The sequence below is a fragment of the Saccopteryx bilineata genome, chromosome 2 (genome assembly GCF_036850765.1).
Source record: "Saccopteryx bilineata isolate mSacBil1 chromosome 2, mSacBil1_pri_phased_curated, whole genome shotgun sequence".
In the NCBI taxonomy this organism is placed as follows: domain Eukaryota; kingdom Metazoa; phylum Chordata; class Mammalia; order Chiroptera; family Emballonuridae; genus Saccopteryx; species Saccopteryx bilineata.
In genome coordinates, this window is record NC_089491.1 from 262315535 (window position 1) to 262329786 (window position 14252).

Below are 14252 nucleotides of genomic sequence, written 5' to 3' on the forward strand. Positions count from 1 at the left end.
AGCAGAAATAACATGTTGAAAGCATTCACTTTCTATGTTCAAAGCCTGAACAAACTGCTTCATTAAGCCAAGTTTGATGTGAAGTGGGGAAAAAAAGATCCTGTCTCGATTAACTATAGGCTCATTCACAATATTTTGCATCCCTACTTCCAGAGCTTCACGTTTCAGCCACTCTTTCTGGGTCCAGTGTTTCTCCTGAGCTCGGCTGTCCCACAAACACAGAAAGCAAGGATATTTCGTGAAACCTCTCTGTTGTCCTAGCAGAAAATTTACCATTTTAAGATCCACACAAATGATCCAGTTATTCTCCTCATACATCAGAAAGTCGAGGACAATTTTTATGTCATTCTTACTAAGTCATTCAATTCAGGTTGGCTAAATTGCTGAGGGGTTAATGACTGCTTGGCATCAGAAGAGGACCCTTCAGATTCTACAATCATTTCCTCATGCATCTTATCAAAATACACTTGATCACCATGTTCACTTTCTTCATCCTTAAAAGAAATTAAACCATTGAAAAGTGGAACCGGGAGTGTCTCAAAGTGTGGGATAGGTCGTATTGGTTAAGGAATATTAGGCTATGCGATCATATGCCGTTTTTTCTTCCCAATGCCCTTTGTATGGATCAGACAGAAATAACAGTCACTGATGTGGTCCTTAGGTTCATGCCAAACCATGGGAATACCAAAAGGCATTCCTTTGCATTTTCCTTTTGTCCAGTCACAAAGCATTTCTTCACAATTATGACACACAATATGAGGAGCCCAATTCTTGTCTTGATCGCCAAGGGGAACTTGAAAATAGGCAATACATGCACGTGTCACAAATGATGAAATATTGTGCCTTTGACGTTGAAGTGTGTAACAGCCACATATATAACAGGAGGTGTCAGGACTATTCTTACATTTACACCTACTTGAAGAAGCCATCATTCAATCTTAAAACAAAATAAGAGGGTGTTTTTCTCAGATAATCATTTTTTTACATTTAAAAACAACTACAATTACATAAAAGTGATGTTTGTAAAACATTTGCCTTGTGGTTATGTTCAATCCAAGAGTCGTTGCCCTTTAACTCCAATTTAAAAACCAATGCATGTCATTAACTGTAACAAAAAAAATTAAAACTGCATAAAAACTAGAGCATGCACCAAAAACCGGATTTCAGATTTGGAATCAGCGATGCAGAAATATATAGAAACAGTTCTAAAACCTCATGCAACAGAAAATGAAAAAAAAAAAATGTTCCCCAGTGTAATTAATCTATGTGACATGCTTAGAAATGCACCTAAATAGAAAATAAGTTTGGTGGCTATTACAAAAGGTCGCAGTTTCTCTATAGATCCCATCAGAGATAGGCCACATGCATATTAAAAGGCCTTCCTCTGCGACCTGTTTCCACTCTAACGACAATAAAAACCAATGCTGTCCGAGGCCTGATCCCGCTTTCCGGCGGCTGCCGCCCTCTTCACACCAAACATGTTAAATGACACAGAGTCCCTTCGAGAAATGGGGCACCTGTATTTATGAAGGGAGCCCTGGCAAAAACAAACAAACAAACTTGAAAACAAAGCAGCCCGGGCTGCAGGGCTTCCCTTAGCAACCGACGCCAGGGCCCATTGCCAAGGGGGAAAAGGAAAAGCAAGGATGTGGTCCGTCGACTTTTCCTCTCCGGCCGCAGCAGTTTCCGGTCCTCCCGGGAGCTCGTCCTTAGGCCACCCTTCCCTTGAAGAGCTGGGACCTTAATCGCGGGTTCCGCCGCCTCCGGAGTCCTGGGAGACTTCTGTCCGTCAGCGGCGGTGGTGGCGGGGGTGGCGGGACAGCCGCGGCTGAGGCGGGCTTCCGCGCGGCCGCGATGCTGAGCTCCCGGGCGCAGGCGGCCCTGAGCGCGGCCGACAGGGCCATCCAGCGCTTCCTGAGGACTGGGGCGGCCGTCAGGTGAGCTTTGGGGGGGGGGGGGGGCGGGGCGGCCGGAGAGACCGGGATCGGAGTCCCGAGTTTGGGCCTCCGGCGGCCTTTCCACGTCCTAGTCAGCGTCCATAGGGCCGGAGTGAGCGTTCTGGAGGCTTCTGCGTCCTGCAGGGTTGAAGGCCCAGCCCCTGAGGCGGGAGGGCCTACGGGCCTCCAGGTCCCCAGGTTTTCGGCAAGGCCAATTCTGTCTGCACTCCCAGTTCTTCTCCTGGTGCCCCCAGTTTAATTAGTGCCCCCAGCCCGGCATGCCAGTGCCTTCTGCAGTACTGTCATTGTCCCCAGAACTTGTAGGGACCCTCAGGCTTGTGAAAGCCTCGAATTCTCTCAGTGCCCCTGGGTCTTCCAGTGCCTCGCAGGCCTTCCAGGACCTCTTAATCCTTTCAGGACACCCCCAACCCTATGGGTTCCCAGCCATGTTAGTTCCTTGCCTGCCAGGGTTCCCCAGTCTTGTCAACACTAGTCCTGCCATGGTTGTCATCCTGTTATGTGCGGGGGCCTGCTAGTCTCCCACCCCATTCCTGTCAGGCCAGGGATCCCCTATTCTCTCTGGGTCTCCAATCTTGCAGTAGTCCTTAAACCAGTCAGGACCCCTTCACCTGTTAAAGCTCCCAGTCCTGCTAAGGTCCTCCATTTCTGCTCGGACCTCCCACCCCTCCATAGCATTGTCCCCAATTGTCAGGGCCCTTATTTCCCTCCAGGCTTCAGAGCTGAGCACTGACCTTCATTATTGTCCCTAAATGACCGAGACCTGTTGTTCAGTTCAGCTTCCTTCCTCTGGAACTAGAGCAGATCTAAAGAACTTATTATCCCAGGCTGGAAGCCATTAGAGGCTATCCTGTCCAGTGCCGGCATTCTGTGGATGGGAAACATGTCTTGAGATGGCCTTGTCTGTGATCCTACAGCTGCAGGGAGAAGCCAGATCTTTCCACTCCCAGGGTCCATATTCTCTTTTGTGTTATCATTTTGCAGAGGGATGGCAGTTCCAGAGCCACTACTTGCCTCTGTCTTTTTGTCCGAGCCCTGCTAAGGACATGGGCAAGTTCTCTTTCCCACCCCCTCAACACTTCACTGTCCTTCAGTTTCCCTCATGAGCTTTGTGCTTGTAAGCATGGACTTGGCAGCCTGAGAGACCTAAGTTCAGACCTGTCCCACCTCACCCCTTTGGCCAAGTTGGCCCCATCTTTTAGTTTCATCTTTTGTTGTTGTTGTTGTTTTGAGGATGAGCTGAGATCATTACAGTGCATGACATAGAGTATGTACTCTGAAATATTAGTGTTTGAATAAATTTGACAGCATTATGTATACATGCTTTCCCATTTCAATGATGATCCCTTTTTACTCTTCACAGGCACTTTTGTGAATATACCTGTTGTGTAAAAGTCAGCACAGTGATGCATTAAGAAACTTTTAAGAATAACTTTTATAATTAAACTGAGGTTATTATCCTTAATAATCATAGCCGCTAACATTTACTAAGCTCTTGCTACATACCCTATGCACTAGCGCATATTTTACCCTCACAAGAGACCTGTGACGTAGGTCTCATGAGCATCCCTGTTTTACAGATTAGAAAGCTGAAGTTTAGAAGGTGAAATGATGCCTAGGGGAATAGCAGAGCCAGAAATGGACCGATTAATGTGATTCCACTTTCTTAACCAACTTCTGTGTGCTCTAGACTCTCCTTGGGAAAACAAAGATTTATTTGAAATTCAGTTATCAAGGTTGCATTATATCAGATATGACACTGGGAAAATGTTGGTAGTTGTAAGATAGAGTCCCTAGTATCACCAGTGGCTGAGATAAAAATATTCACAAGATCCAAATATTGTGATAAGAATATATTATATACAGCCTAGCCTGTGGTGGTGCAGTGGATAAAGCATCGACCTGGAACACTGAGGTTGCCGGTTCAAAACCCTGCACTTGTCTGGTCAAGGCACATATGGGAGTTGATGCTTCCTGCTCCTCCTCCCTTTCCTTTCTCTCTCTCTCTCTCTCCCCTCCCTCTCTCTCTCTAACTCACTCTCACTCTGTCTCCAGAAAATGAATAAATAAATAAAATTTTAAAAAGAATATATTATATATACACATATCTAATACATGTATACAGGTATATATTACACATAGATGTATATATGCATACATGGTTTGCTTTAGTTGTTTGGGGTTTTTTTTGTATTTTTCTGAAGAAGTGGGGGGAGGCAGACAGACAGACTCTGCATGCACCTAAGATCCACCCAGCATGCCCACCAAGGGGCGACGCTCAGCCTATCTGGGGCATTGCTCCACTGCAACTGGAGCCATTCTAGTGCCTGAGGTGGAGGCCATGGAGCCGTCCTCAGCGCCTGGGCCAACTTTGCTCCCGTAGAGCCTTGACTGCGGGAGGGGAAGAGGGAGATAGAGAGAAAGGAGAGGGGGAGGGGTGGAGAAGCAGATTTGCGCTTCTGTATACCCTGGCCAGGAATTGAACCTTGGATTTCCACACACCTGGCTTATGCTCTACCGCTGAACCAACCGGCCAGGGCCTATATGGTTTGCTTTAATCAGTGGAATACCTTTGTATAAAAACAGAGTTTTAAATTGCTGGTGAAATTTCTACATGTGTAGTAAAAGAGTAACTTCAGTGTTCAAGACAAGCCTCAAATTCAGAATCTTTAATTTAATCAGTACTTAGAAGTCTTGTATACTATTGTAGGCCTCCTGTTTGTTAGTACCTTAAAAGACACATCCATTTCAGGCCCTGGCCGATTGGCTCAGTGGTAGAGCGTCAGCCTGGCGTGCGGGGGACCCGGGTTCGATTCCTGGCCAGGGCACATAGGAGAAGCGCCCATTTCCTTCTCCACACCCCCCCCTCCTTCCTCTCTGTCTCTCTCTTCCCCTCCCGCAGCCAAGGCTCCATTGGAGCAAAGATGGCACCCGGAGCAAAGATGGCCCGGGCGCTGGGGATGGTTTTTTGTGCCGCCCCGGAGGGGCAGAGCATTGCCCCCTGGTGGGCAGAGCGTCACCCCCTGGTGGGCGTGCCGGGTGGATCCTGGTCGGGTGCATGCGGAAGTCTGTCTGACTGTCTCTCCCCGTTTCCAGCTTCAGGAAAAAAAAAAAAAAAAGACACATCCATTTCTATACTTTCTCCAATATCCAACCGTTCAATAAATATTACTGTGAACCAGCTATGTGCCAAGTTCTAAACCAGCGGGTTTTTTTTTTTTTTTTTAATTTTTTTACAGAGACAGAGAGTGAGTCAGAGAGAGGGATAGACGGGGACAGACAGACAGGAACGGAGAGAGATGAGAAGCATCAATCATTAGTTTTTTTCATTGCGCATTGCAACACCTTAGTTGTTCATTGATTGCTTTCTCATATGTGCCTTGACCGTGGGCCTTCAGCAGACTGAGTAACCCCTTGCTGGAGCCAGCGACCTTGGGTTCACGCTGGTGGGCTTTTGCTCAAACAAGATGAGCCCGCACTCAAGCTGGTGACCTCGGGGTCTCGAACCTGGGTCTTCAGCATCCCAGTCCGATGCTCTATCCACTGCGCCATCACCCAGTCAGGCTAAACCAGCGGTTTTTAACCAGTTTGCCATGGCACACTGGTGTGCCGCAAAAAATTTTAAAACATGAAACCTGACTATTTAGTCAGGAGCACTGGCTTCTTTTCTTTTAGATTGTCAAATAAAAAAAACGACTACAGCCAACACAATTGCCATCCAATGTGAATGAGTCAGAATTATACCTTTTTTTCATCAGATCAACAAAAATATGTTTTTGATGTGCTGCAGAATTTTAGTAATCAGTTATACATGCCTTTGGGATGAAAAAGGTTGGAAATTGCTGATCTAGGCACTCCGGTTATGTCATTAAGTAAACAGACAAAGATCCCCACCCCAAGGGACTTTGCATTCCATTTGAGGGAGCTAGACAAACGTAGTGAATAAGTGAATGTTATATTAGAGGGTGAAAAGAAAAAGTAACACTAGGTTACAGGGGCCCGAGTGCAGGTTCAACTAGCTTGTTAGACTTGAAGAGGAAGTGAAGGGGTGAGCCAAGCAGTGCTCAGAGGAAGGAGCATATACCAGGCAGAGCAGCAGTACAAAGGCCTCAAGATGGGAGTGTGACGAGTGTGACAGCCAGTGTGTTGGAATTGGAGTGAGAGGCAGAGTAGGAGGAAAACCCTGGCTCCTCCTCTGTGAGATGAGACTTGGAAGGTTGTGTTCTGATTTAGGTTTTAAATCCTAATGTCTAAATGTGCTGATTTTTGAGACATAATCCTATACTGTATTATTACTTTAACCTGGAAGTTGGGTATTTGGCAGGCCGGTGGATTATTTTGACGAAATGTTATTTCTTCATGTATCTGTATATACACCTAATGTGTTTGTGATGAGGGAAGACTGTAAACCGATTTTCTTCTTTAGATATAAAGTCATGAAGAACTGGGGTGTTATAGGTGGACTCGCCGCTGCTCTTGCAGCAGGAATATATGTCATCTGGGGTCCCATCACAGAAAGGAAGAAACGTAGAAAAGGTAAGTGTCGGGTCATGGTGTCGTGGCCTGTAGACTCGACCCAAACCCTTGTTACCTAAAACAGTACAAAAAGGGAGGACATTTTGATTCTCTTGTATCTTGAGTTTTTGAAAGTAAATTACTTTGTTAATCCTAATTCGGAGGGACCCAAAACATTGAAGACATGAACAAGGTCCGTTGATTATACACCAAAGCTTTATTGTCTAGCTTGGCCAAGGGGCAGCAATTCCGACAGAAATCTGAAGGAGAGAGCGCCGGCCCTTTGTTCTACTTGGTTTTTATAGTTTTGTAAGTGGGAAGTACAGAAGCAAAAATTGTAATTAGGAGCCCCTTACCACTATTGGTTATAGTCATATGTCCTTTAACATGATAGGACCATGTTCAATTTGCAAGCCATACATCCTTTTGGAGAAAACAAAATTTACAAGTCAACACAATGGCAGAAAGATGTCTTTTACATATTAAAAGGCATTCCTATATTATCTAGTGTTCATCTGCTATCTCTCTGTCCAGAGTCACACGTGTTAACTACTCGCATTTACATAGGAGAGGTAGTTTCCATGGGGACAAATGCTCGCAAATGGCTCATAGTTATAAGAAAAGTTTATTTTGGCTTTTCTCTCCCTGCACCTGGCTAGCCATTCACCCCTTTCCCCACAGGTGTGGTGGAATGTCTGGGGATCCATGTTTTCCTCCCCTTTGCATTTACAATACAATGCCAAGGGCCATCCTGACTATGCCAAGCACACAGTACGGAGACTGTTCTCACAATTTCTCTGCACACCTTAACCCAAATTAATAAAATATTCTCCAAGCCTCTTAAAATATTAATATTAATTCTTTAGTGTTTGGTACCTTACAACACCTGCGGGTGAAGTGGCTCAGTGGCTCGTCACTTTATTTTATTTTATTTTTTTATTTATTCATTTTTAGAGAGGAGAGAGAGACAGAGAGGGAGAGAGAGGAGAGAGAGACAGAGAGAGAGAGAGAAGGGGGGAGGAGCTGGAAGCATCAACTCCCATATGTGCCTTGACCAGGCAAGCCCAGGGTTTCGAACCGGCGACCTCAGCATTTCCAGGTCGACGCTTTATCCACTGCGCCACCACAGGTTAGGCTCCTCACTTTATTTTAAACAGAAGTTAATTTTAGTGACTCATTCTTTTATACCCTGTGGTAAAGAGATTTCTGTTTTACCTCCTCTCAGGTCTGGAGTTGAAGACAGGCTTTGTAATGAAAACTTTTTAATTGGCTTAATTGTCTAGTGTTCTCATTAATATAACAATTATGTTTTTTAGTAGTACAGTTGACTAATTGTGTAATGTGTTTGTGTTATCACTGACTAGTTGGTAGTCACTAGTAAACGTTTCAAGTTAGTTTCTTCTTCATTAACACAAAAATCTATTTATTTTTTAAAATGTGCCCTTTTGTAAATGTTGCTCTACTTATATTGATTAAAAGTCAGCCTTGAGGGGGAGTAGATGTAGCAAAATGTTGATCATTGTTAAATCTGAGGATGGTTATAATTAGAGTTCATTCTATAGCCTCTCTTCTTTTGCGCCTGTTTGAGAATTTACATAATAAAAAGTTTTTTAAACATTTCAGCAGAAGAAGGAAGTGTGTCAGGTTTTGTTGATCTCTTTGCAGAAAATCTGATCAGAATTGCTAAATGTCTTTCCCACTGATTCTAAGAACACAGTCATTGTCCTGGGAGGCAACAACAAAACAATTGTTTTCTTCTGTTCTGAGAAACATCACTTTCTTACCAAAGGAGAAAGTGAGAATGAAGGAGGGAAAGAGAATGAGGGAGGGAAAGAAAAAGAGGTTACTATGGTAACCAAACTGTATCAGACATTGTGGTGGGTTTCAAAAGTAACACATGATGGGGACCTGTCCTGTCGCTGCAGTCTCCTAAAGCAGCATACTAGGCCAGGCCCCAGTGTGGACAGAGTGCCTGCCTCCAGATCTCTGTGGATAAGGACTTTCTCACATTCGGATTTCAAATTCAAGGCCACAGTGCAGCAACTCTGGGTCGCAGACAGGAGAGAATAAAAGAGGTGGTCCAATCTGACGTGCTGTTCTCTTCGCCACCGCACTTTTTCTAGGGCTTGTGCCTGGCCTTGTCAACTTGGGGAACACCTGCTTCATGAACTCCCTGCTGCAAGGCTTGTCTGCCTGCCCTGCTTTCATCAAGTGGCTGGAGGAGTTCACCACCCAGTACACCAGGGATCAGAAGGAGCCGCCCCCACACCAGTATTTATCCTTAACGCTGTTGCACCTGCTGAAAGGTATCTAGCTGGGAATTTAAGGGGAACTGTGTGCCTTTTCAAAGCAGCAGCCCAGAGGAAAGGCGAAGGCTTGACAGCCTCTGTGCAGAAGAAGATCGTACAGATCACTATGGAAAAAGCACTCAGAGCCCAAGACATACAAACAACTACTTAAAATAAAATCAAATATATTATCATCTATTTAAAAAATGATCACTTTAGTAACAGATTTGTATGGAAGAAAAAGGTCCACTGAGATATAACCCTTTTAATTATAGAATACTCTGGTTTCAAAAACATCTTTAAAGTTTTTTTTTAAAAGTATCTTAGCCTAGAAAGGAAAGTAATTTGCAAGAGAAATAATATAAATTGTATTTTGATAGATACAAAGGATATCTAATGGACTCTCAAATATTCAACTTAACTCTCATCAAGGAGGTATAAATAAAATAATGGTGAGGCACCATGTATTTTGCCTGTCAGCAAAGATTGAAAAACAAATCCACAGTCACGACCAGCTGTTGAGTGCCATGTTCATACACACTGGTGAGGGTGTGGGGTGTAACTTTCAGGAAGGCAGTTTGGAGCCACACAGTAACAGCTTACCAACTGTTCCGTACCATCTGACTTAGTAATGCCTTGCCTCGAAGTCTCTGTCTTAGGGTATTTCCTAAGAAATGTGGACCATGAAATGGAGTTGGGTATTACACTAGCTGGAAATGGAGTTAAGAGTTTGGGAATGGTTGGATACTGAGCTTGGGAGTCACAATGTACGTGGAATTTTAAGAAGTCACTGGTCTAAATTTTTAAACCGCTGTTTTTAATTGCATGTAGATCTGACCCCACCCATATACAAGTGATGCATGAATATACTCTCCTTGTAAAGACTAAAGGATGGATAGAGTCCCCATTATCACTCCCCCAATCCTGTCCCCTCCCTTCCTTCCCCAAAGTATACTTCCAGACCATTTTCTGTGCATTCAAATATGTTTCTAAGTACCCAAAAGAATTCTGTTTTGTTTGTTTATGTTTTTCTAACCAGATAACATGATATGCATTAGAGAATATGCATACTGTTTTCCATAGTGGCTGTACCAGTTTACACTCCCACCAACAAGCGTTCCAGTTCTCCTCATCCTCACCAACACTTGTTATTGTCTATCTTTTTGATAATAGCCATCCCAGTGGGTGTGAAGTAATATCTAATTGTGAGTTTGATTTATTTGCATTGCGCTAACGATAAGTGATGTTCAGCCTCTTTTCATGTATTTATTGACTATTTGTATATCTTTTTCTTTTGAGACATGTCTACTCAAGTCCTTTGTCCATTTTTGAATTGTCTGTGTGATATTTGCAAGCCTCATCCACTTTTCCAATTGCACAGTTTCTATAATATTGAGACACCTCAGGATATTTAGGCATTTGCTTCCAGTGCCATATCATGATAAACAGGCTGTAGTGAACACCCTGGTATGTGTCTGGCATGTACATAAGCAAATACTTCCCTAGGGTAGAGCCTGAGAAGGTGAAATTGCTGGATTGCAGGGTGTGAAAATTAGTAGACATTGCCAAATCGGTCCACAGCATTTCAGGCAGAATTGAGCTAAAAGGGACATTAAAGTTATCCTTGGGAGGGAAGACGCTAACAGAAGGGTTGCCTGATGGGTGTACGAGGAAGAAGGTAGGTGCAGGTCCTTCCCTAATGGGCTCCCTTTGTTCTGGAGGTAATGGTCAGACTTCAGGGTTTATTTGCACTAAGACAAGCCTCTGGACTTCTCAGCATTGGCTGCCAGGGCTACTGCTTCTCCACAGGTCACCACTCACAAAGTCATGACCAGGTGCAGACAGGAGAGTGGGTGGCAGTGTTCAGAACCTCCAGGGACACAGTTGAAGTACTCAGAGGAACCTTTCAAGTGCACTGGCTACAGATCAAGGAGAAGAAACAGGTTGGCTTAGTTTATCTGGGGGAAGGGAGGAGGGGTCATTGAACTCTCAGAAACTCCAAGACAGGCCCCTACATTTTTGTGTCCCTTACTCTGGTCCAGTGTAACACACTGTGGGATGGAGAATGCTCAAGATCACGAGTCAGCAAACTGTGGCCCATGGGCCAAATCTGACCCACTGCCTGTTTCTGTAAAGTTTTATTGAAACACAGCCATGCCTATTTGTTTAGTATTGTCTATGGCTGCTTTTGTGTTATATTGGCAGTTGAGTAGTTGCTACAGAATCTCATAAAGCCTAAAATGTTTACCAACTCCTTACTTGGTTGTAATTATAATATAAATTCATAAACCCATCAATTTTTTTTAGAGTTAGTTGCACTGGGATTTTTTAATTTTTTCCTTTTTTTTTATACTGTTTAATTACAGTTGGCATTAATATATTAGTTTCAGGTATACAGCATAGTGGTTAGACATTAATATAACTTGTGATCTGCCTGGTAAGTGTAGTACCCCGATGCCATACATAATTTTTACAGTATTATTGACTATATTTCCTATGCTGTACTTGACATCCCCGTGACTGTTTCATAGCTGTCAGTTTGTACTTAGTCCCATCATCTTTCAACCAACCCCACAAGTCCCCTCCCACCTGGCGACCACCAGTTTGTTCTCTGTATCTGGGTTTGTTTTGTTTGTTCATTTGTGTTTTAGACTCCACACATAAGTGAAACCATATGGTATTTGTCTTTCTCTGTCTGCCTTATTTTACTGGGCATAATATCCTCTAGGTCTATCCCAATAATTGCAATGGCAAGATTTAGCTTCTTTTTAATGGCTGAGTAATATTCCATTATACACAAACACACACACACACACACACACTCTATTTCTTTATCCATTCACCCATTGATGGACACCTAGGTTGCTTCCATATCTGGGCTATTATAAATAATGCTGCAGTGAACAAAGGGGTTTATATTTCTGTTCAACGTAAACTTTTGACTTTCTTTGGATAAATACCCAGAGTAGAATTGCTGAGTCCTTCTTTGTCTCTTGATTATAGCCTTTGTTTTAAAGTCTGTTTTGTCTGATATAAGTATACTTACTGCAAACAAAAATTAGGGGATATTTCAAAATAAATATGAAGCAATTAAAAAAAAGCATTTGAGCCTGACCAGGCGGTGGCGCAGTGGATAGAGCGTCGGACTGGGATGCAGAGGACCCAGGTTCGAGACCCCAAGGTTGCCAGTTTGAGCACGGGCTCATCTGGTTTGAGCAAAAGCCCACCAGCTTGAACCCAAGGTCACTGGCTCCAGCAAGGGGTTACTCGGTCTGCTGAGGGCCCGCGGTCAGGGCACATATGAGAAAGCAATCAATGAACAACTAAGATGTTGCAACGCGCAATGAAAAAGTAATGATTGATGCTTCTCATCTCTCTCCGTTCCTGTCTGTCTGTCCCTGTCTATCCCTCTCTCTGACTCACTCTCTGTCTCTTTAAAAAAAAAAAAAAAAAAAAAAAAAAGCATTTGATTTTTTAATAAACAGGAACATCAGAAGACCAAACGACAAGTCAAAGAAAGTTGTTTGATTATGCAAATGAGATGCAAAACCAACTTTTATTTCATTGGTGAAAATGAGGCTGAAAGTATTGGAGTATCTACACATTCGTAATCCCCTTTTTTTGTGAGCAGTGTATTACTACCCCTGCTTTCTTTTTTGTTTCCATTTGCATGAAATATCTTTTTCCATCCCTTTATTTTCAGTCTTATGAGTCTTTCTATATGAAGTGGGTTCATTGTAGGCAGCATATGTATGGATCTTGTTTTCTTACCCATTCAGCTATCCTGTGTCTTTTGATGGATGCATTTAATCCATTTACATTTAAAGTAATTATTGATAGGTATGTAGTTATTGCCATCTTATTATTTGTATTTTTTATTCTCTTTTCCCCCTTCTGTTCCTCCTCTTCCTCTTTCTAAGTCCCTTTAACATTTATTGTAATACTGGTTTTATGGTAATGAACTCTTAGCTTTCTCATGTTTAGGAAACTCTTTATTTCCTTTTATTTTAAATGATAACTTTGCTGGGTAGAGTAATCTTGGCTGTAGCTCCTTGCTTTTCATCACTTTGAATATTTTGTGCTAATCCCTTCTGGCCTGCAAGCCCATCAAATTTTTATATTTGTTTATTAGGATTGATTCTACTTATGATTGAAAAGTAAACAATTCAGCAGACCCATTTAGGCTGCCTTGTGTAGCTTGATGCTTTGCCGTGATAATCGGAAACTCACATGCAGACAAATACAAGCAAAGGCCTTGTGGCCACAGGAAAGAGTCCTGTGGAGAGGAGTTAAGCACTGAGTGTGGGGTTAGACTAGTGAATATTAAAGGGTCCTCCCACCTGTGAGAGTTGGAAGTTAAAATCATCTTATTCAATAAGAATCTTGCAACAATAAATTTATGTTGATGATGATAATTCAAATAACTGAAAATCAGTTCCTTTATTTATGCTGCAGCCTTATGAAAAATTACATTCATTAAAAAACACCAAGTGCATAATAGTCTACTAAAGTTATAAGGAAGAATGATGAAAGAGATATAATTCCAAGGTGAATTTTATATTCTTTTTTTTTTTTATTTATTTCTTTTACAGAGACAGAGAGAGAGAGTCAGAGAGAGGGATAGATAGGGACAGACAGAGAGGGACGGAGAGAGATGAGAAGCATCAATCATCAGTTTTTCCATTGTGGCACCTTAGTTGTTCATTGACTGCCCTCTCATATGTGCCTTGACTGTGGGGCTACAGCAGACCGAGTAAGCCCTTGCTCAAGCCATTGACCTTGGGTGCAAGCTGGTGAGCTATTTTTTTTTTTTTCAAACCAGATGAGCCTGCGCTCAAGCTGGTGACCTTGGGGTCTCGAACCTGGGTCTTCTGCATCCCAGTCTGACGCTCTATCCACTGCGCCACCGCCTGGCCAGGCGAATTTTATATTCTTAAATTCCTTTTTATTTTTAAGTTTTATTTTTAAAACTTGTTCCATTGATTTGAGAGAGAGGGAGAGGAAGGTGGGGGGAAGGAAGGGAGAAAGAATGAAGCATCAACTCGCTGTCCCACTTAGTTATTCCATTTAGTTGTGCACTCATTGGTTATTTCTTGTATGTTCCCTGACCAGGGGTCGAACCTGTGACCTTGGCACACCGGGACTATGCTGTATCCACTAAGCCAGGGGTCCCCAAACTTTTTACACAGGGGGCCAGTTCACTGTCCCTCAGACCGTTGGAGGGCCAGACTATAAAAAAAACTATGAACAAATCCCTATGCATACTGCACATATCTTATTTTAAAGTAAAAAAACAAAACGGGAACAAATACAATATTTAAAATAAAGAACAAGTAAATTTAAATCAACCAACTGACCAGTATTTCAATGGGAACTATGCTCCTCTCACTGACCACCAATGAAAGAGGTGCCCCTTCCGGAAGTGCGGCAGGGGCCGGATAAATGGCCTCAGGGGGCCGCATATGGCCCACGGGCCGTAGTTTGGGAACCCCTG

The 14252-nt window shown here is 43.1% G+C and overlaps 1 protein-coding gene across 2 annotated transcripts in view; it reads left to right on the plus strand.

The window, feature by feature from the left end:
• The first annotated feature begins 1702 nt into the window (after positions 1-1702).
• USP30 (ubiquitin specific peptidase 30) overlaps positions 1703-14252 on the plus strand; it is a 31332-nt gene continuing 18782 nt past the window's right edge. Inside the window, exons 1-3 of one of the 2 annotated variants that reach the window (XM_066260345.1) lie at positions 1703-1937; positions 6382-6491; positions 8594-8776. In XM_066260345.1, the coding sequence (XP_066116442.1) occupies positions 1855-1937; positions 6382-6491; positions 8594-8776 (376 nt within the window). In that variant the 5' untranslated portion in view covers positions 1703-1854. The remainder of the gene's footprint in view (positions 1938-6381; positions 6492-8593; positions 8777-14252) is intronic. The other variant, XM_066260346.1, reaches the window with a different exon arrangement.